This window comes from Anabrus simplex, chromosome 1, assembly GCF_040414725.1.
Source record: "Anabrus simplex isolate iqAnaSimp1 chromosome 1, ASM4041472v1, whole genome shotgun sequence".
In the NCBI taxonomy this organism is placed as follows: Eukaryota; Metazoa; Arthropoda; class Insecta; order Orthoptera; family Tettigoniidae; genus Anabrus; species Anabrus simplex.
Window position 1 is genome coordinate 1,519,376,516 of NC_090265.1, and position 22,966 is coordinate 1,519,399,481.

At 38.3% G+C, this 22,966-nt stretch overlaps 1 protein-coding gene across 2 annotated transcripts in view; it reads left to right on the forward strand.

Annotated features, from left to right (window-relative positions):
- qin overlaps positions 1-22,966 on the forward strand; it is an 870,645-nt gene that overhangs the window by 486,525 nt on the left and 361,154 nt on the right. For both annotated transcript variants that reach the window (XM_067138014.2, XM_067138015.2), the window contains 2 exons: positions 6,372-6,488; positions 21,201-21,300. In XM_067138014.2, the coding sequence (XP_066994115.1) occupies positions 6,372-6,488; positions 21,201-21,300 (217 nt within the window). The remainder of the gene's footprint in view (positions 1-6,371; positions 6,489-21,200; positions 21,301-22,966) is intronic.

The window sequence follows — 22,966 nt, forward strand, 5'->3', positions numbered from 1 at the left end:
TTAAGTACAACAGAATTTCTAGAGTAATGCTCTCTATTCTCACCATACCCCATAGCAATGCAGAATGTGAACATGTTTTCAGCCTTGCGAGGAAAAATTGTTTAGATCACCCGTGTCCAATGAATCTCTGGAGTCTATTTCTACTTTGAAGATCAGGAGTTTTGGTCCCTGTTATGAGAAAATATTTTCTCAAGACTTCAAATCAAATCAAATCAAATCAAAATCTCTTTATTTGCAAATGAGGTGTCTACCTCGGTGGCAAATGGTACACTAAAATACATTATTGTCAAGCACTAAATATTAAATTAACAAGAGAAGAAAATTTTTCCTATAATACAATATTATACAATTTACGCTAACAATGTTTTCTATTAAACACACAGCTCATCCTTAATAAATTTATATTGTTTACAAAATTCTACTTATAATATATCCTGTCCTACTTACAAATATAGTCAACTGATATACAGTATGTGGAATTACTTCAAATGATACTATACAACTGGTATAGCATTAATATTTACATTGCATTTATTTATTTACTTTTTTCTTTTTTTTTACCCGTTCTGGATCCTAAGTAGCATAACGACCTGCTGCGTCTTAACCAGAGCCCCTTTTGCCACCACTTTTCAGAGTTCCTGAAGGGCCTTCACAGCTACCGTAGCGGTCCCAGGGCCCTCGAAGTCCCCACTGTACTTCACCCCTACAGGCAGTCCCCTACTTTGGCTGTCCAAACTCCTTAGACCAGGGGATGGAATTAATTTATTCACACACATTTTTTTATATACAATAACCTGCACTGGTCGAATGCCCTCTAACATTTCATTTATTTTCTCTGTTGCTGTTTATTCTCTTCTTGAATATCTGTACAGATTTTGGAAAAGGATCAAACACTACCCCTGGTAAACTGTTCCACTCCTTCACACCCTTCCCAATGAATGAAAATTTACCCCAATCGCTTCTGCTAAAATTCCTTCTAATTTTATATTTGTGGTCAGTCCTGCCGATATAATTATTTTCCAACTGAAGCCTCTCACGGATATCTCCCCATGCTTCTTCTCCTGTATAGGCTCTATATAATCCTGTAAGTCTAGTTTTCTCCCTTCTCTTACTTAAAGTTTCCCACCCAAGTTCCTTTAACATTTCTGATACACTACTCTTTCTCCTGAAATCCCCTGTTACAAATCTTGCTGCTTTCCTCTGCACACTATCTATTTCTTTTATTAGGTATTCTTGGTGAGGATCCCAAACACTGTTTGCATATTCCAATAATGGACGAACCATACTCAAGTAACTTTTTTCTTTTAATTCTTTGTTGCATCCTTTAAGTAGCCTCATTATGACATGTAACGATCTGTATGCTTTCCCAACAATGTCATCAATATGACCCTTCCAGTGCAAATTACTTTCAAATCTCACACCTAAGTATTTGCACTTGCCATCTTTTGGGATAACTACCTCATCCAAAGTATATTCAAATTCAGTTTTAAAGCTCCTGTTTGTAAAAGTTGTAACAGTTGATTTGCCTCCATTAACCTTCATATTATTTTCTTCAACCCATTGTTGGATACTTTCAAGGTCCCTTTGTAATTCTGAACAATCCTCAATGTTGTTTATTTCTCTATAAACAATTATGTCATCTGCATACAATCTTATTTTTGATGTTATATTGTTCCCTAAATCATTTGCGTATATTAAGAAAAGTAACGGACCGATTATACTACCCTGTGCAATTCCCTTCCAAACTTTCTCTTCCTGAGATACATTATTTCCTACTTTGACTTTCTGAACCCTTGAATTTAGAAATGCTTTTATCCAACGTGTAACCCTTACGTCCAATCCTATTCCCTCCAATTTCTTTAATAATATTCCATGTTCCACTCTATCAAAGGCTTTGGAAAGATCTATGGCTATGCAATCTAACTGACCTCCTGAATCCAACTGATCTGATATGTCCTGCTGAAATCCCACCAGTTGTGCCTCACAAGAAAATTTCTTTCTAAATCCATACTGGCTCCTCATGAACCAATTTTTATCATCACATATCCCTCTGATGTACTTCGATATTAAACTCTCCAGAATTTTACAAACTATACTGGTCAGGCTGATTGGTCTGTAGTTCTCTGGTTTCCTTTTATCACCCTTTCCTTTATAAATTGGTATTATTATAGATTCCTTCCATTCCTTTGGTATTACACTATTATTTATGACATAGTCAAAGAGAAATTTTAAATAAGGCACTATGTACCACCCCATTGTCTTTAATACCTCCCCAGTAATTTGATCACTCCCTGCTGCTTTTCCTTGCTGAAGCTAAAAAGGCCACAACTATGACTTCAAAGTCAACTAGCATGTAATTTGCTGTGTGTGTTATATTATTTCTTGCCTGTGTTACATTAAACAAATTGTGTAAAGCCTTTTTCAGTTGCCACATATCTGTTTAATTTATCAAGGAAGTCCTGCTATGTATGCTCCAAACCTATATTCAACACGCCTGCTGCCGTTTAACCTGGTTTTATTCTTGATTGTTATGTTCATCTACAAATCATTGGCTTATGATGTAAGTAGATATGATTTCATTGAAGTAGCCTGTTTAAAGCAGGAATTATCGTATTTTGTAGCCCAGAAGTATTATTATTTTCGTCTAGCCAGGGTGACTTACGTCGAACATCATTAGATTTTTTGTCACGTGTGAGTTTTACTGATAGCCCTTTTCAAAAGTTGGCAGGTATGTACGTGGTGGAGACGTTCCAGGAAATATAACGTTCTTTGTAGGAAATATTTGCCTCTCATGGCAATCAAGGAAGGAAGAGGTTGTTATAGCTGTACAGAACAAGTTGCTGTGAAGTGTGATGAAACAATTGACAAGATGGGCAGGGCAGTTTTTGTTGTTCTGATGTCTACAGTGGAGCCTTCCACATCACAGGACTAGCATGTGGCAGCAGTCACTTGTTGGAGGCAGTTGGAGACTTGTTACAGAGGCACTGCGTGACACAAAAGTGAACTCTGACCAGGTTGTGGCCTTAGTATCTGACTCAGTCAAATAAATGTCCTCATGTTTGCTGGGTTGTCACTCGTCTTGTGAGATGACTCTTCGCATTCAATGCTGAGCACATAAGGTCAATGTAGTTGGTGTTGTGGACTGTGGTGAAAGAATGTCTGTCATTCCTGAATAAATTAGTTGTTTCCATTAAGCAAACATTTCTCCATGCCAGAAAGAAATGGGGCCTGGGATTTTTCCAGTTTCTTTTGCCACAAGGTGGAATTTGTTAAAGATGGTATAAAACTCTGCCTCTGAACCAGAAGAATCAACCAGTGAAGGTTGAAATCACCAACAAACCCTGAATCCTTGGACCTTACGCCAATACGCCACGGGACCGGATGGAATATGAAATAGTAGACCAAAGTTGCATTCAGGGAAACGGTATGGTAAGAAAGGGAGTTCGCAAACAAATGATGGGAATTCTACGTGCAATATATGGCAGTATTTTAGCGGAGTCTAGACCAAAGTTGGAAGGGCTGAAGTTTTTTTTTGCTAGTTGCTTTACGTTGCACCGACACAGATAGGTCTTATGGCGACAATGGGACAAGGAAGGGCTAGGGGAAGGAAGCGGCCGTGGCCTTAATTAAGGTACAGCCCCAGCATTTGCCTGGTGTGAAAATGGGAAACCACGGAAAACCATTTTCAGGGCTGCCGATAGTAGGTTTCGAACCTACTATCTCCCGAATACTGGAGACTGGCTGCACTTAAGTGACTGCAGCTATCGAGCTCGGTGAAGGGCTGAAGTTTAGGAATGTTACTGGACCAAGACAGGGAAGCATGTTGTCACTGCTATTATTTACAATGAATATGGATGGGATTGTGAAGGAGTCAAAGGAAGCATTTGATGAAAGTGAGTTGAAAGTAAAGCTATTTGTTGAGGATATTTTTGTGTGGGAAACAGTCACTAAGGAAGTACAAGAACAGCTGGACAATCTGAATTAGAAAATAGTGAAATCCTATGTGAAATTCCCTAGTCTGGAGGGAGAAGGTTCCTATTTATTTATTTATTTATTTATTTATTTATTTATTTATTTATTTATTTATTTATTTATTTATTTATCTGTCTATCTATCTATCTATCTATTTATCTATCTATCTATCCATCCCAGTGCCTGGTGTGAAAATAGAAAATGGAAAACCATCTTCAGGGCTGCTGACACTGGAGTTCAAACCCACTACATCGCAAATACAAGCTCACAGCTGTGCACCATTAACCGCACGGCCAGCTCGCTTGGTGGAGGAAGTACCAAGGAAATGTAAGGAAGTGATGTACTATTTTTACTATACACTTACGTTGACATATACAGCAGAGACTTGGGCAGTGACAAGAAAGGAGAAGAGTAAATTTGAGCCAGTGAAATGAAATTCTATGAAGTGTGATGGGAAAGACAAGGAAAGACAAAATTGAGAAGATGGTTTAGACATCTAAAGAATTGAGGTGGAATACTTAAATAGACAATCAAGGCTATGTTTTAGAAAAAGAGAGCGCAAGAAACCCCCTTAGCCAGATGGATAGACTTCATAAAGACCAGTATAAAGAGTAGGAATCTAGGATGAAACAGAGAAACAGAGTGGGAATGGAGATGTCTGAAGGAAATTGTAGTAGAATGACTGAATTAAGAATAGACTAAGATGGTGGAAGGGGAGAGTAGAGTGGAGACGTACTGTATAAATATCCCAACCTGGCTGGAGCTTGATAGGAGGAAATTATATCGATGGATATTAATTCTGGTTTTACTTTCCACTAGCTAGTTGTATGGTTTTTTGGGGATGTCGTGGGGCTAGAATTTCAGTTCCCAAAAATCCTTACACCGAGCTTGATAGCTGCAGTTGCTCAAGTGCGGCCAGCATCCAGTATTCGGGAGATAGTGGGTTCGAATCCCACTGTCAGAAGCCCTGAAGATGGTTTTCCATGGTGTGGTTTTCCATTTTCACACCAGGCAAATGCTGGGGCTGTACCGTAAGGCCACGGCTGCTTCCTTTCCACTCCTAGCCTTTTCCGCTCCCATCATTGCTTTAAGACCTATCTGTGTCAGTGCAACATAAAGCAACTTGTAAAAAAAATTTTAAAAAATATGTATGTACACATTACATGTAACTAATCTCATGATTAGACCCGTATTGAAATTTGCTATAAATGCTTACAATATAGTGATTATTTTAATCCACCTATTCAATACAAATTGGTTTTGTGTTGCTAGTTCATAATACTACAACACAAATTTACAGGGACATGTTTCACTTTATTTACAAGCATCTTCAGCCTACAACAATTGCATTGGAGATCACAATTATTAATCAAATTCTCAATATCGGAAGTTACTGTGTTCCAGAAATCAGTGGATCTTAGAAAAAATGGCTCCTATATTTTAACCTTCAGTTTATATTTATGACTCAAATTTAAAGCCAAATTACAGTAGATTCAGTCAACCACAGCATTGTGAAAACAATTTTAGCCAAATTTTTAAATTGTAGTTACTATGTTTTGGACGTCAATGTATTTTAGAGTTAAGGGTTACTCCAATTCAACATTGTAATTGTGAAAACAATTTTAACCAAATTTCTAAATTGTACTTGCTATGTTTTGGACGTCAATGTATTTAAATATTAAGGGTTACTTCATTTCAACATTGTAATTCATATTGTCATACTTTTAATGTGTACCCAATTCCTATGTTTTTTACATTTTATTACTAAACATGGATTTATACTCAAGCAGAAAATAAGTAAAAACAATCCAATTATGACAGGTCTTAACCTTGAGACAATTATGTAGGCTGAAGATGCTTGTAAATAAAGCGAAACCTGTCCGTGTAAATTTGTGTTGTATTATGAACTAGCAACACAAAACCAATTTGTATTGAATAGGTGGATTAAAATAATCACTATATTGTAAGCATTTATATATACACATACCGGTAAATCTACCTGCATGAGGCTCTGTATTTCAGCGCCTCCAAATACCACCGGACAGAGCCAAGATCGAATATGCTGAATTGGGGTCAGAAAGCCAGCACTCAGCTGCCTGAGCTATTTAGCCTGGCACAAATTAATGTGCAGATTGTAATATTCTTCTTAACTCATATGGCTCATCTTTGATTTACTTTTCTTCCTTCACTTTTGGTGGGTTTTTTTTTATTAGGAGCTGGTAATCACATTGTTTGGTCCCTTAAAGGGGCAGTTGACACTACCAGCACCCATACTACTATATTCATTTTGAAACAGATAGAAGTTGATATAGATGAGCAAGTTTGTTATATGGGGAACTGAATGTTTGATTTCACTTGTTTTTAACAATGTGTTTGACATCAAGTTTTTCTCTCTACAGTTGCAGAGCACTCCTCTTAATAAGCAGTACCTTGGACCTGAAACCATAAAGAAAGGATTGGTGTATGAAGTAGTTGTAAGCCACATTGACACTCCAGCTAGCTTTTATGTGCAGAAGGTAAGCTCCTTCTAGTGAATAGTATGAAAAATATGAAAAAGGTATGGAACTATAGCAATAAGTTTTGTGATCTAGAGTATTCAGTTCCACAATATTCACTATTACAGACTCATAGCCTTTGATAATTTTTCATCTTTCCATTTAGGAATTACATTATGTTTACTTTTTACTCATCATCATCATCATCATCAGTTTTCGCTTCCAGCGAGCTGGGTAGGGTATTGGAAAACGAGCGTCTTCCTAAAGCTGCCTATTCAAAATGATTTTGTTGTCCATGACAGATTCCCAATTCCATCCTCTTCTCCCCACGTCTTCCCTCAGTTAGTCCATCCATCTTCTTCTTGGTCTTTCAGCTGGTCTTCTACCTGTTATTCTCTTTTCCAAATAACCTTGTGCTATTCATTCTTTTAACATGCCCAAACCATTTAAGTCTAGATGACCTAAGTCTTTCCTTCATAGATTCATTTTGTCCTAGGTTAGATCAGATCTCATAATTTTTCACATGATCAAGTTGTGTCTTTTGGAGGCAGTTGTAAGAAATTTCATTTCACAGGCTTGAATCCTACTACAATCCTTTGATGTTAGTGTGCAGGTTTCCAGAGAATATGCAAGGATGGGAATGAGATATGATTCGTACAAGATCATTTTTGTGGTTTGTGGGACCTTCTCGTCCCGTAGTAGGTATGTAACGATACTGTACATGTTAGAGCCTTTAGTTACTCTGTTTGTTATTTCTATCTCAGCTCTATTATTACTAGCCATTACACTTCCTAAATATCTCATTTGGTGTACTACTTCAACTTGGTGGTCCTGTACTTTATGTTGCATTCTGTATCATGTCTGCTGATTTTAATTGCTAATGTTTTTGGTGGGTTCAATTTCATTCCATATTCATCAAACTTCTTACACCATGCATTCAGATTATTTTGTACTCTCTTCCCTGTTTCATCCCATATTGCCACATTGTGTGCAAACACCAGAAGATCTTTATTACCTTTTCCTTTTATTTCCTTTAAAATGGTATCCATAACTGCTATGAATAAAGATGGTGTTAAGGCACTTCCCTGTTGTACTCCTTTGGTTGTATTGAGACATTCAGAGTGACCATCTGCAGTACTGACAAAGCTTTTACAATTAATATATAGCATCTGGATCTTCCTGATAAGGTACTCTGGTACACCAAGTTTTCTAAGACTTTTCCAAATAGTTGATGTAGGAACATTATCATACACCTTTTCAAGGTCCATAAACACAATAATTAGGTCTTTTCCTCTTTCCCAGTGTTTCTTTGCCAACATCCTTAAAGCAAATATCAGATCTGTTGTGCTTCTTCCAGCACTAAAGCCATGTTGTTCCTGTTCTAAGGCTCTAGCAGAGGTGCCAACTATTACGGATTGTCTGTAATGATAACGGATTTCACTTCGTGATTACGGCATTACAGTCAAAGGGGAAATTATTACGGAAAAGCAACATTGTCACGATAAAAATTAATTTGTACGAAAAAAAAGGAAAGAAGTAAAAAAAAAAGGTTCAATCCCTTAGAGCATTACTGGTCAACCCTCCTCATTTCAATGTTTGTAAGTTCGCAACTAAACATATTTGGCAGTTATTTGGTCGTCATTTCCTCTTGTTTCCCGCGAGGGTTGTAAAATCACGGCCAGCTACATAGATATACGCCGCTCTCTCAGCTAGAATGACGCATCAAGTCGGCCATGAGGTAGGCTCTACTCCTTTCTACTCGCTACTCCTTGCTCTGCTGCAGTTCTCCAGTGCACGCATTTGGCTCTCTGTCTGTTGTGTGTGTAGAACGAGTGGTATATTTAACGCATTTCAGTTCTAATTATTCTAGTCATTGATTCGAAAAGAAGTGATTGGTTTTGTAAAATGAAGCGGAGCAATTGTCATATTGCATCTTCTTCTAAGAAGACAGCAGTGTTACGGAAATTTCGAGACGGTTACACAAAGGAATGGCAATGCCTACTTGCTTCTCATGTTAGTGAAAACCACGTGTTCTGCAGTGTGTGTTCGTATGATTTCTTTGTGGCTCACGGTGGACATGATGATTGCAGACGACACAGAATCCAGGAAACATCACACATACAGTGAATTAAATTACGTAACCAGTCTGTTTAATCGTTCTTCATAAAAGGTAATGAAACTGCGGTGACAAATGCCGAGTTGCTGTTCACATCATTTCTTTTGGAGCATAATATTCCGTTATCAGTTTCAGATCACACTGGAAATTTGTTTAGATCAATGTTCACTAAGATATCTCAGAAATGTGGTTGTGCAAGAACTAAAACCTCTGCTTTAGTTCAATACACGGCATCTGAGGCAGAAAAAAAAAGGAAATAAGTGAACTTTTGAAAATAACGCCTTTTTCTTTGGCTACTGATAGTAGCATGGATTCAAATGCAGTTAAAACTTTATCCTACAGTTGTCTCTTTCTTTAGTGCTCAGAGAGGCTAAATATCAACTTTTCTATTGTCATTGTTAGAGAGTACTGACAATACAGGCAAGGGAATTTTCTCTGTTATTATTAGTGAATTGTCTTCTTTAGCCATTCCATGGGAAAATTGCATTTCTTTTTATTCTGACAGTGCATGCACAGTGATAGGGGCAAATAAAGGTGTTGCCAAATTTGTGAAGGACAGGCATTCTTCTATTTATGTCCCAGGTTGTTCATGTCATCTCATACACATCTGTGCACAAAAAGCAGCAGCCCAATTGCCAGTCAGTGTAGAGAACTTTTAGGTTCAGTTATGTTACTATCTTGATAAGAGTTCTAAAAGGCAAAACACTTTGAAAGTTTATCAGGCTGTTCGTGGCACAGAGGGTCACAAAATTTTGAAATATGTTAGTACCCGTTGGCTCTCAGGTCTTCAGTCTATTGATGAGAGTTCTTGAGCAGTGGGAAGCTTTGACACTCATGTTTTGTAGTGAGACCCACCATAAAAATGAGACCACCAAGCAGTTTGAAACTGTGAAATCTTTCATACAAGGCCCACACACAAAACTGTTTTGCTACTTTCTTCAGAGTACACTTCTGTTTTTAACTCAGTGAATATATTTCTGCAACAAGATGCTCTAGCCATACATCTTCTTAGGAGAAAACTTACTGGTCTTTTAACTGACCTATTGGTCAGATTTGTTCAGCCATGTTCTATTCAGTCAGAATCTACCTCCCTTTCGAGTGTTGAATTCAAGAGGAGGAAATACTAGAAAGCCAATGAGGACTTGGTAATTGGAGCAAAAGCTAGGACATACTTGAAAGATAATGACTGTGATGAAGAGATGTTTTATAATTCTGTAAGAGAGTTTTATATGACAGCTTGCTGTTACATTATCAGGAAATTTCCCCTTGATGATGAATTTCTTCTTCATGCTGAAGTTGTTGACATCTCTCTCGGAATGAAGGTTTCCTATTCATCTCTTGAATACTTTGTTCGAAGTTTCCCAACTTTGGTCAAAGAAAGTGAACATGACAAACTTGAAGAGGAATTTGCAGTTTACCAGTGTGATACTTACCTGGAATATATTGTACGTGGACCTAACATTGATGTGAATTGGGGTAACATTGTAGAGCTTAAAAATCAAAGTGGACAAATGAAGTACAAAGCCTTCAGTAATGTTGTATTTGCAGTACTAAGTCTACCTCATAGTAACTCTCCCACAGAAAGAGTTTTCAGTGTTGTTAGGAAAAATTAGATAGAATTTAAGCCTACATTAAGTACATCCACACCTGAATCACTTATGGTTCTGAAGACGAACATGTCATCTCAGGGGGAAGTATGATTCAAGAAAACCAACACTGAAAAGCAGCTGCTGGTTGCGAAACAAGCTACAAAGAATTTTTTATTGCAGAACTAACAGGTAATGAGCAAATTTTATTGTGTAATATGATATACTTTAGAATAGATTGCTGTAGAAAAGGACAAACCAGATGCTTTGGATTTGACTTGTAAACGTTTACAATGGGCAGTGAGTGGGGGGGGGTGCGTGAGTTAAAAAATGGGATTACTGATAGCCCCCTTCAAAGGTTGGCACCTCTGGCTCTAGTATATATCTTACTCTGGCTTCAATGATCTCCATAAGTTTAAGGCCATGTGATAGGAGGGTAATGCCTGTGTAATTTTCACTTTTCGTTCTACTCCCTTTCTTAAAGATGGGAACTATCATCCGTTTTGTCCAATCTTCGGGTATTTCATTATCCTTCCAAACTGTTCGGAGAACTCTATACAGCCTGTATATTCCTGGTGTTCCAGCAGGTTTAATCATGTCAGCTGTAACTTCATCAGCTCCTGCTGACTTACCACTTCTCATCTTATGGAGAGCTTGCTCTACTTCTGTCCATGTAATTGGGATATCTTCCTCTATTGTTTTCTGTCCTACATCCTCAACAGAGATCTCCTTAGGGCCATTTAGGAGCTTGTCAAAATACTGTCCCATTGTATCCCCAATATCTTTCATATTTCGAACTATATTACCATCTGCCGTCTCCAGATCTGTAATCGCTTCTTCATCTGATCTTTTACTTTTTACTATTCCATATATAATTTTCATATTCCCTTTAGTGTCTTCTTCCAGTTTAGTTGTAAATTCTTCCCAACTTTTCTTCCCGTACAATTCTCTTCAAATCAAAATCACTTTATTTGCAAATGAGGTGTCTACCTCGGTAGCAAATGTTACAATAAAATACATTATTGTCAAGCACTAAATTTTAAATTAACAAGAGAAGAAGACATTTTCCTAGAATACATTATCATTCAATTTACACTAACAATTTTTTCTATTAAACACACAGCTCATCCTTGATAAATATACAGTAGAAGTCCGTTATAGCGAGAATTCATAACAGCGAAAGTTTACTCGCTATAACGGATTGTTGTTATATCCGATGTTTGTATAAAAGTCGGAAAACCCTTCATGCATTTTAAAATCTGTATGAAACGGCAATCAGTTTGTTCAAAACTTGCGTTTCCGCAGATGATATCCACACTACGGCTTACTTGTTTGTTATTTTTCGCAATCTGATACTACGTGAGAGTGTATGTGTAATTTCATTCTGAGAAAAACATAGTTCCGTATTTCTCCGAATCCAAGATGAACCCCACTTTTTCCTTCAAAAAATGTAAACCAGGCTCAATAAGAAGTTTGTAAAATCATACAGGCCTACGCATTTTTAGACTATTTTTAGACGCTGAACATTGACTTTTGTCAAGTCGTATTTCATTTTTTTTTTTTTTTTTTTTGCGGCTGCACAATTATTCTTTATTTCGGCGGGTTTAAGGACCATTAACTTAACATTGGCATCATAGTACCGAAGAGAACTCATTGAAAATTTTCCGGCAATACCTATTCCATGCGTCTCTACAATACAACGATCCATCAGGAAATTATTCTTGCTGTCTTTAAAACTGTTACTTTTACGCAGCGTCAGATATAACCGGCTACCGCTACACGCACGTCTTGCTTGTCGGGTGCGGCCAAATCCAACGGCTAGCGATGTATAGGCCTAATCGCGAAAGTTGAAAGTCAACGAACGAGTTTATTGCGCCACGGTATGGCCAACCGCTCTTGCGTGTTTCGTGCACATACCTCACAATTTCATCATCGACTTCTTTAAAGCGTCCTTGTTGCAGACCACTGAATGCATTTTTTGTACATTACGCATTTTTTAGCTCTTTGTCTTCACGCTAACGCCAAATATTGACTTTAGTTAGGCCTATGCCGTGTTTTTCTTGCGGCTGCACAATTATTCTACATTTCCGAGTGTTTAATAAACATTAACTTAGAATTGGCATCATAATATCGATAGAACCCGTTAAAATTTGCCGGCAATACCTTTTCCACGTATCTTTACAATACGACAATCCATCACGAAAATATTCCTGCTGTCTATAAACCTTAATTCTACTAAGCGTCAAGTGCAATAGACGCGTTATGACTCTGCCACCGAGTAGCCATGGCTTTTCTAAGAATTCGAAGGGTCGCATGTTTTGATGCCATTTTGCAGATTTTAGAAATACACAGGCACTGTACACTGTAGAACCGGTAGCGATGTGTAGTAAAGAGGTGGTCGTTTATTGTCAATGAGTTCTGTGTGCGTGTGAAAAGAAGCAGCGTGGTTACCGCGGTAGTTGCCAGTGGTATCCATTAACTTACTGTTAGGCCGCGAATGCAACAACCCTTGAGTTTTCGCATGAGATTCTGAGAAAAAAAAGTCTTGGATTCGGAGAAATACGGCTATCACTCCAGAGATTTCTGTGGAAAACACCTAAGGTTCTTCTTCAAACAGCGTCACCTAACCTTACCGTATATGTAGCCTATCATGAAAACATATTTGAAACGCATGTAGAGAAATAACCTCCTCGCGAAAAATTTACATGTAAATAGACGTAACTAGACGCGAGAAGATTTGAAATATCCTCTGAAATCAGTGATGTACTCTGTCATATCTTGAGGTGTATGACATTCTTACATAATTTACGTATATAACACTAAAATTAAGATATCGTTTATTCAGTCTTTATTTTTACGAGTTAACAACTGCTATCGGCCACGTTATTTACACATTTATTACGAAAACATGTTATACTCTTTTCATTTCGAATTTTCTTTAGAGAACAGCAGTCGATGTATTTTACTAATCAACTCCAACATCGCCTTTGACTGCCAACGAGAGAGCTCGCAAATGCACAAAGTGAGAAAACTATACCGTACCGAAGATGATCGATCTCATTTTGTTGCAAACGTTTCAGTTTACTTATTCAAACAGCGTCACGTATCCTAATTTAACCGTACTATACGTATGATGAAAACACTTCAAGCGCCGGTAGAGAAATTATACCTTTCTCGCTATAAATTTTCATAATAGCCTTTCCATAATTTAACCAGACGCGACAAAATACAAACTAACCTCTGAAATCAATTAAGCACTCTGCCATATCCCGAGGTGTATCCCCTTATAACTTAATTGCAGTTATTAGCCTCAAAATTAAGCGGTCGTTTAGCCAGCCTTAATTTTTAACGAGTTAACAACCGTTATCGGACACGTTATTTACGCATTTATTACGAAAATATGTTCTCTTTCATTTCGAATTTTCTTTACGGAACAGCCGACGGATATTACTAATCGACTCCGACATCGCCTTCAAATGTTGACGAGAGAAATCGCTAGTGCACATAGCGAGGAAACGATGCCGAAGGTAATCGATCGTATGCAATGTCATCGCTGGGGTGCATAAATATCGGTAACGGAAAAAATCGCGCGCGCTTAATCGCTCGTAATAACGGATGCGCCAGTGATAGGGTTCTTGCTGTAACCGAAGGACGATACACAGTTTAATATAGGAATTTTGAAGGGACAGAAAAAAGTCGTTGCTATAACGTAGTTCTCGTTATATGCCGTACTCGTTATATCGGACTTCTACTGTATATTGTTTACAAAATTATAATATCTCCTGTACTTACATAGTCAACTCATATACAGTATGTGGAATTAATATTTATTTATTTATTTATTTATTTATTTATTTACTTATTTACTTATTTACTTATTTACTTACTTACTTACTTACTTATTTATTTATTTATTTATTTATTTATTTATTTATTTATTTATTTATTTATTTATTTATTTTGTACCCATTTTTAAAAAAAAATAGATTTATTGATCAAGTAAATTACAGATTTTTTAATGTTACATCTTCAAAGAAATACTGTAATTCTGGTACGGACTGGATTGTCTTTTTAAAAATGCTGTTTACGTGTTACATGTTAGACACACCTAAGAAGTGATACAAACTAGTTTCACAGAGTATTCTAGACAAAGACATTACTGTACTGTGTTCAAATTTCTCTCTGTTGAGGTTTTAGAGTCCGTAATGTATCCGAAATTCCTGTGGCACTTTCGTAATTCCTGTAACAAAACCAACAAAGACGTCAACAACAAAGTACTACTTATCACAAATCACTTAGATAATGTCCACACACGTCGTTGACTCGGGGAGCAACAAACTTCCATCTTGTTCGCTTCAGGTATGCACCGTAAAGTTCCTTGTTAATTTGGAACCTAAGTAGCATAACGACCTGCTGCGTCTTAACCAGAGCCCCTTTTACCACCGCTTTTCTGAGTTCCTGAAGGGCTTTCTCAGCTATCGTAGCGGTCCCAGGGCCCTCGTAGTCCCCACTGTACTTCACCCTTACAGGCAGTTCCCTACTTCGGCTCTCCAATCTCCATAGACCAGGGGATTGAATTCATTTATTCAGACACATTTTTTTATTTACAATAACCTGCACTGGTCGAATGCCCTCTGACATTATTTTCTCTGTTGCTCTTTATTCTCATCTTGAATATATGTACAGATTTTGGAAAAGGATCAAACACTACCCCTGGTAAACTGTTCAACTCCTTTACGCCCTTCCCAATGAATGAAAATTTACCCCAATCGCTTCTGCTAAAATTCCTTCTAATTTTATATTTGTGGTCAGTTCTGCTGATATAATTATTTTCCAACTGAAGCCTCTCATGGATTTCTCCCCATGCTTCTTCTTCTTCCTCTCCTGTATAGGCTCTATATAATCCTGTAAGTCTAGTTTTCTCCCTTCTCTTACTTGCAGTTTCCCACCCAAGTTCCTCTAACATTTGTGATACACTACTTTTTCTCCTGAAATCCCCTGTTACAAATCTTGCTGCTTTCCTCTGCACACTATCTATTTCTTTCATTAGGTATTCTTTGTGAGGATCCCAAACACTGTCTTCATATTCCAATAATGGGCGAACCATACTTAAGTAACTTTTCTCTTTTAATTCTTTGTTGCATCCTTTAAGTAGCCTCATCATGACATAAAATGATCTGTATGCTTTCCCAACAAAGTCATCAACATGACCCTTCCAGTGCAAATTACTTTCAAATCTCACGCCTAAGTATTTGCACTTGCCATCTTTCGGGGTAACTACCTCATCCAAAGTATACAAAATTCAGTTTTAAAGCTCCTGTTTGTAAATGTTGTAACAGTTGATTTGCTTCCATTAACCTTCATATTATTTTCTTCAAACCATTGTTGGATACTCTCAAGGTCCCTTTGAAATTCTGAGCTATCCTCAATGTTATTTACACTGACTGGACAAATGTCGTGGGATAGCGGAGCACTGATGCGCAGGTGTGTTGTCTGCGCACCACACGCCCCCTTTGCCAGCGGCAGTTGTATAGGAGACCTTGTGAGCAGTGGCTGTGCATTTGACAGGTGTAACATGGAACGTCGCTGTAAGCTGACACTGTTCGAACGGGGTATGGTGGTCGGTGCCCTACGGATGGGAAGTGCGATTTCGGAAGTGGTGCGGGAATTCGGCTTCACACGATCAACTGTGTCCAGGGTGTATCGTGAATGTTGAATGCGGGTGTCACCGTCCAAAACAGATGCACGACCGGCCGTCCAGCCACCCTTGATGACCGTGACCTGTGACGTCTGAGACGGATTGTCAATAGTGACGGATGGGCAACCGTGCAACAAATCACGGCTCAATTCAACACAGGCCATGCTAGACACGTCTCCCAGTGGACAATCCGTAGGAACATGGGTTGTATGGGGTATGGGAGCCGACGCCGCACACGGGTGCCACTGTTAACCCAACGTCATCGGGCACGACGACGCGCGTTTGTCGCTAGTCACCAGGGATTGACACAGGAACAATGGCATAACGCGATATGGTCGGATGAATCACCATTTCAACTGCACCATACCGATGGGAGGCACCGTGTGTGGCGCAGACCACATGAAGCGATGGATCCCGCCTGCCTCGATGGTGTGGTCCAGGGCACTGGTGTGTCTGTTATGGTTTGGGGTGCATTTTCCTGGTATGGAATGGGCCCCCTAGTTGTTCTGGAAGAGACTTTGAATGGTACACGGTATGTTGAGCTGCTGGGAGACCATCTCCACCCATTTTTGGCCTTCCAGCGCCCAGACGGTTCTGTGGTGTTTCAAGATGATAACGCGCCACCACATCACTCCCACGTTGCCCGGGAATGGTTCCAGGAACATGCAGCAGAGGTCCAACGACTGCCATGGCCACCCAGGAGCCCCGATATGAACCCTATCGAGCATATCTGGGATGTTTTGGAACGCAGGCTCCCTGCCATGGATCCTTCTCCCACGAACAGACCGGCATTGGCGGCTGCTCTACAAACGTTCATAGGACTATCAGGGACTTGTCGACTCACTTCCACGGCGTCTCACTGCTGTTTGCAGGGCCAGAGGAGGCCCCACACGCTATTAGGTGACTATCCCATGGCATTTGCTAAGTCAGTGTATTTCCCTATAAACAATTATGTCATCTGCGTACAATCTCATTTTTCATGTTATATTGTTCCCTAAATCATTTGCATACCGGTATATTAAGGAAAAATAATGGACTGATTATACTACCCTGTGCAATTCCCTTCCAAACTTTTTCTTCCTGTGATACATTATTTCCTACTTTCACTTTCCGAACCCTTGAATTTAGAAATGTTCCTATCCAACGTATAATCCTTACGTCCAGTCGTATTCCCTCCAATTTCTTTAATAATATTCCATGTTCCTCTGATGTACTTTGCTATTAAGCTCTCCAGTATTTTACAAACTGCACTGGTCTGGCTGATTGGTCTGTAGTTCTCAGGTTTCCCCTAATCACCCTTTCCTTTATAAATTGGTATTATTATAGATTCCTTGTGTTCCTTTGGTATTACACTGTTATTTATGACATCTTCAAAGAGAACTTTTAAATAAGGCACTATGTAGCACCCCATTTTCTTTAATAGCTCCCCAGTAATTTGATCACTTCCTGCTGCTTTTCCTTGCTGAAGCAGTTGGATTTCTACAACCTACTGGATCTCTGAATTCCCTACTAAATAGATTTGCTTTCTCAGTATCTGTTAAATAGTGTTCACCCTCTTCTCCCACCATTGTGGGAATTTGGATTCCTTTTCATTTTTGATTCCTAATATATAAATACACCTTTTTCCATTTCCCTTTGTGGTCATTAGCCTCTTGAAGTATGCCATTCATATAATTCTCTTTTGCTCCCTGTTTCATTCTATTCAGTTCCTTCATGAGCTGTTTTCTAGTTTCTCTACTCTGCCTACCCTCTTTGATTTTTCTGTTTACTATTCTACATTTTCTTTTTAATTTTCTTATTTCCCTTGTATAATAAACAGGGAATGCAGGAACGAGAGGAGAAATAAAACTTGGAACAAAAAACAAAGGAATCACGATTAAGTGTTTGGCATTTGCTGTCTACTTGGCGCTGCTTACAGAAACGTGGGAGGAAGCAAGAGAAAATATTGCCGAATTACAAGAGCAGGCGGGGAAGATAGGACTTAAGATTTCTTTCGAAAAGACGAAGATCATGACAAATATACGTGACTCCTAAGAGATTTAAAGTAGGAGCTCAAAAATTAGAGGTGGTGATGAGTTTCAAGTACCTAGGGGAATGGATTGAATGGAACAACCTTGAAGGGAAAGCAATGGAAGCGAGAAGGAACAAAATGGAACTAGCTTTCCAGAAAACCAAAAACACATACAATAAGAAAGCCCTCTCTGGGAACACCAAAATAAGGCATTATAACACGGTAATTAAGGCGGAAGCACTCTATGCAGCTGAGACACTAGTCTTGGGGAGGAAAGGGCAAATGAAGAAATTGAAAATCATGGAGAGGAAAATATTGAGGAAGATCATGGGTCCCAAATTCCAAAATAACAGACAAGTTCTTTTTATAGAAACAAATCCCTCTTCGTAAAGTCGGAAGGACTCGCGGATACCATGAGGAAAAGGCGGATTGATTTCTATGGACACACATTCTGAATGAATCCTGACAGATTAACTAAACAGACCTTAGACTTCTTTTACAAAACAAAGGCTAAACCCAATTGGTTTAAGGAAGTTGGAAAGGATCTGAGAGATCTTAAGATTACCAAACTCATGTTAAAGAATGGTACAGCCAAAACCGTGACCAAAGACAAAACTAAGAGGTTCAAAGTTAAGAATAACACCAGAAAACCGATTCATATATCAGAGGAAGAAAGGAGGAAGAGATCACTTAGAATGAAGAACTGTTGGGAGAAGAAAAGAGCACAAGCATCTAAGAAGTGGTTGATGTGACGTACCCCAAAGTTGGGTGATTCGAAATTAAGAAGAAACAGGGTCTCTGTAGTTTTTGTAGGAAGCTTGCTTTTTGGTCGTCACTACAACCCTCCTGGGGAGCATAAACTTGGACCACAGTTTGGATTTCTCCATTTAGGCATATTTTAGCTTCGATTAATCTCTCATTGATGAATGAGATGTCTGTTACATTATCAATGTCTTTATGGAGTATAAAACCTACTCCATTCCTTGCCACTGCAGGATTACCACTCCAGTATAATTTATATCCATCCTCTAACATTCTTGTTTTGCAACTTTTCCATTTGGTTTCACTTAGCCCTAGGATGTGAATATGTCTGCGGTTCATTAAATCCGTGATTTTGTTGCATAGTTAGTCATAAGTTTAAGGTTCTAATCCGAAGCTTGTTTCTATGATCGGTTCTTCTCGTGCATCTTGAATGAACATCGGACATGAACTTCAAATTAGATACTTAGAACACATTAATGCAATAAAATACAACAGATTTTCGGCAGTGGGGCAACATACACATGACACAAAACATATTTTCACTACAATAGACCAGGATATTGAAATTTTCAGCATTCTAAATAAAGGCCCTCTCCTAGACATCACCGAAGTCTGTTATATCCACCTTGACCAGTTTTTCAATCCAAACCTTAACCTGAATGATATTTCTGAGAAGCCTAACGCCCTTTTTGATTTTCTCATCTCCATTTTAAGTAATCTCAAGTTAGCAAGTAAGCGATCACTCTTTCACAATTTACACAATACCTTCTCATGCTACTTGCCCCTTCCACAATGTACCCATGATCCTCCTTAGATATTTCTCTCTCCCCCCCCCCCCCCCCCCCTTCCTTTTCCTCCCACTCTCTAATAAGCGCTTTATATTCCCCACCCTTTTCTCTATTTATTGTCTCCCATACATTTATCTATCGCCACTGCAAGCTGTTCGAGTTGAGCCTCACATTGTATAATTCTTTAAAATTTCCTTTTTTTTAAAAATATTTTTTATTTGGTTTTATTCTTTTTTAATGATTCTAATATATTTTTAGGATTTAAATATCCGTTCTGAATTGTTGAAATTACGTCCTACACTGTATTCCTTAGACTTAAATTAAATCGCTTTCCACTCTTCGGCTGAAAAAACAAATGCTTACAAGACTTTGCCTAGCAACAACTATACATAACTGCATATCATCATCATCATCATCATCATCATCATCATTTAACAGTTCCAGATTCCCACCATCCGTTTCCCTGCCACATGTCGCTCCAAGTTAACATACGCTGTCCTTGTTGGCTCCATCTTCATTACGTGCCCAAACCACCTCAGTCTGGACATGCTGATCCTGTCTAACAATCGTGTAACAATCCCAGCTTCCTTCCTAATGACATCATTCCTCAACTTGTCCAGTTTGGTTTTTTGAATTGTGGACCTAAAGAACTTCATCTCGGATGCCTGCAACTTTCATGAGTCTTTCTTAGTGAGGGTGCAGGTTTCAGTACCATAGGTTAAGATTGGTATGAAGTACTACTTGAACATCACCAGTTTTGATATCCGAGAGGAGTGTTCGTACTTGCTGATATAAGTGAGAGCTTTTCTGCACTCTATTTGCCACCTCCTTTGTGACTAGTGTATCTCGAGATATTACATTGCTGAGGTATGTAAAGCTTTCCACACTTTCTAGTGGATGTTTTCCTAGGATGATGTTTGCTGGTTGTCCCTCTCTTTTAATTGCCATCACTACTGTTTTGAGTCCGCTCATCTTGAGATTGAACTCCTGGAACTTATGCATGCCATCTGAGAGCTGAAATGATGCAGGCCAGCAGAAGCCATATGGAGAAAATACTTCTACACATGCATGGTCAAACTGGTGTCATAACTGCAGTTTGTCTCTGTAAGAGCCAAGATGGTCATAGTTTTTCAGTTAGAGATTGAGTTGTTAGGTGAAAGGTATGAGCTGTATGTGTGAATTTTAACTTGTGTTATGTTGTGGTTGTAACAACATGATGAACACATTTCAAAGCCTCTTAAAGAGACCTTTTTCTGGCAGAACTCTTGAGGGAAGAAAGTGGAAATAAAACAGTTGGATAAGCCTACTCCAGAGTGGGCAATTGCGTCGTCGTCGCCATCATCATCACTACCACCACCTGTGTATTTGTTTGCTTGCTTTTTACATCTTAAATTGGTTATTTAAAATATAGTGCAATTTAAAATAAGGTACTGGTCACACCTGATTTCTTGCGCAAGCTGCCACTGATACTTAAGTATTTTGTACTTGAATGTATTCAGCTCTTATTCGTGCTCTTAAATTGAAATTATTGAAACTGTTTCTCAAGGATTTAGGGTGTAAGTTAAGGATATCTCATCAGTAAACAGAAGAGTTAAATATTTGCAGAAAATGTTTTTAGAGTGTGTTTCCTTAAATAAAAGTGCAATTACAATTATAATCTTGTTCTTGGTTGATGGGTTGCCTAGTTGTATTCCTCTGTGTTCAGTGTATTTATTTTTACCTGTTGATTTGTTAACTTCCTTTTAAAAAAAACTGAGGGTGTTCTCTTCCAGCTTGGGTCACATGCTCAGTACTTGACATCTGTCATGGAAGATATGAATCAAACATACACGGTTGCTGGACAACGAGGCATGATATATACCCCAAATGTTGGTGAGTTTCTTTGTCATTGTTCATATGGTTCTCCAAATTGAACTTTTAGTAGTCTTTCATCCTTAACTAACTATATATGTGCGCTTCCCTTTTCTGTCTCATTTTTGTTGCATACCTACACTGATTTCACTTAACCGTTTCTTCATTGAATTGTTATTTTTTTCTGCACAGAAATTTTAACACGTTCAGAACCTGCTCCTGAGCGGGACACTTGAATGCCTGGACCAGCCATTTTCATGCCCGGCCCTCTTAACGTGTATCACGTAATACAGTTTACAATTACTCCTAAAATAAAATGTTAGAAAAATTATACTTTGTGCTTATCTCTAGTAAATATTTAGGGTGTGAATCTGGTATCACAGGTTTCAAAATACGTCCAATTTTATGCAGCCTATCTGTATTTTCAGCATAATGATTACTGTCACCGAAGTGAAGAAATGAAAGAATACGAAGGAAGCGTATTCGGAACATTGTCTTAGAAAATATCGGAGTATGAAAAACATGGTCCTCAGTCCAGTACGTTTTTATATCAAGATTTTGGACTAATCGGTTTCCACGATTGCATGCTCGAATTCTTTGTGAAAGGCTGGGGCACCGGACTTGACTCGCGTATAGATTGGTCTGCTCACACACATACTGATAAAATTCGTCATTCACGAAAATACTTACGTAACTCAAAATATCCTGCTTATTTTCTGTTTGAAAGTTTTACCTGAATTCTCTGTAAATAGTGGAACGGGTGGACAATAACTAGGATGATATGTATCAGGCACTTCACTTTTCTCTATAGGCCTGTCGGAATTTCATCGTCATTCTCACTATCTGAGTCTATTTCAGGAATAAGTTCATCACCAGAATAATCATTGTAAACAATATCTAATAATTATTCTTCCGTTTTATAAGACATTATACTACACTCGGTAAGAACGACACGCACTGCACTGGAATCTCAAGTACCGTCTTGACGCGCGAGGAAGTGCTGAGATATTCCCGCTAAAACAGCTAAGATAAACATGAGCACTCAATGAGACAGTTATCTCAAAAAGGTCAACCAACTTCCTGCTACAACCAGTAATGCTGACTAAGGTGTAAGAATGCATAGATGACGAATATAAACAGCATTGCTTCGCGCGGAACATTAAACGTCTTACGCCGTCCACGGCTCGCAGCTTAAGAGCAAGCTTAAACGTCTTACGCCGTCCACGGTCCACGATGAGTTAATATAGTTTACTGATATGTAGATGTAGATATCCATGGATCTATATGTGATATACAAACATGTATGCAACCATAAATATGCAAAATATGAGTAATTTGTGCCTAAGTGCAAATTTTTCACCACCAAAGGATAGAAATCAATTTCAAAAATGTATCAGAGCGATTCCACAGAAGGATACTAAGTTATTGCATAATAACAGAATTTGTCATATTCATTTCTCTGATGATTTGATTGTAAAATCAGATAGTTTTATAGTGAATAGTGAATTTACAATCTCGAACATCTGCCAAATCTTCATGCAATCTTTAGAAAGTCCACTAACCAATAAATTGAGTTGGTAAGTAGACTATGGTAGAGTAGTTGATAATATGCAATACAGTTCATGGGTGTTTGTTTTGATATTTATTTATATATTACGCCGTTCCTGCATCCAGGTTGGTGTACATA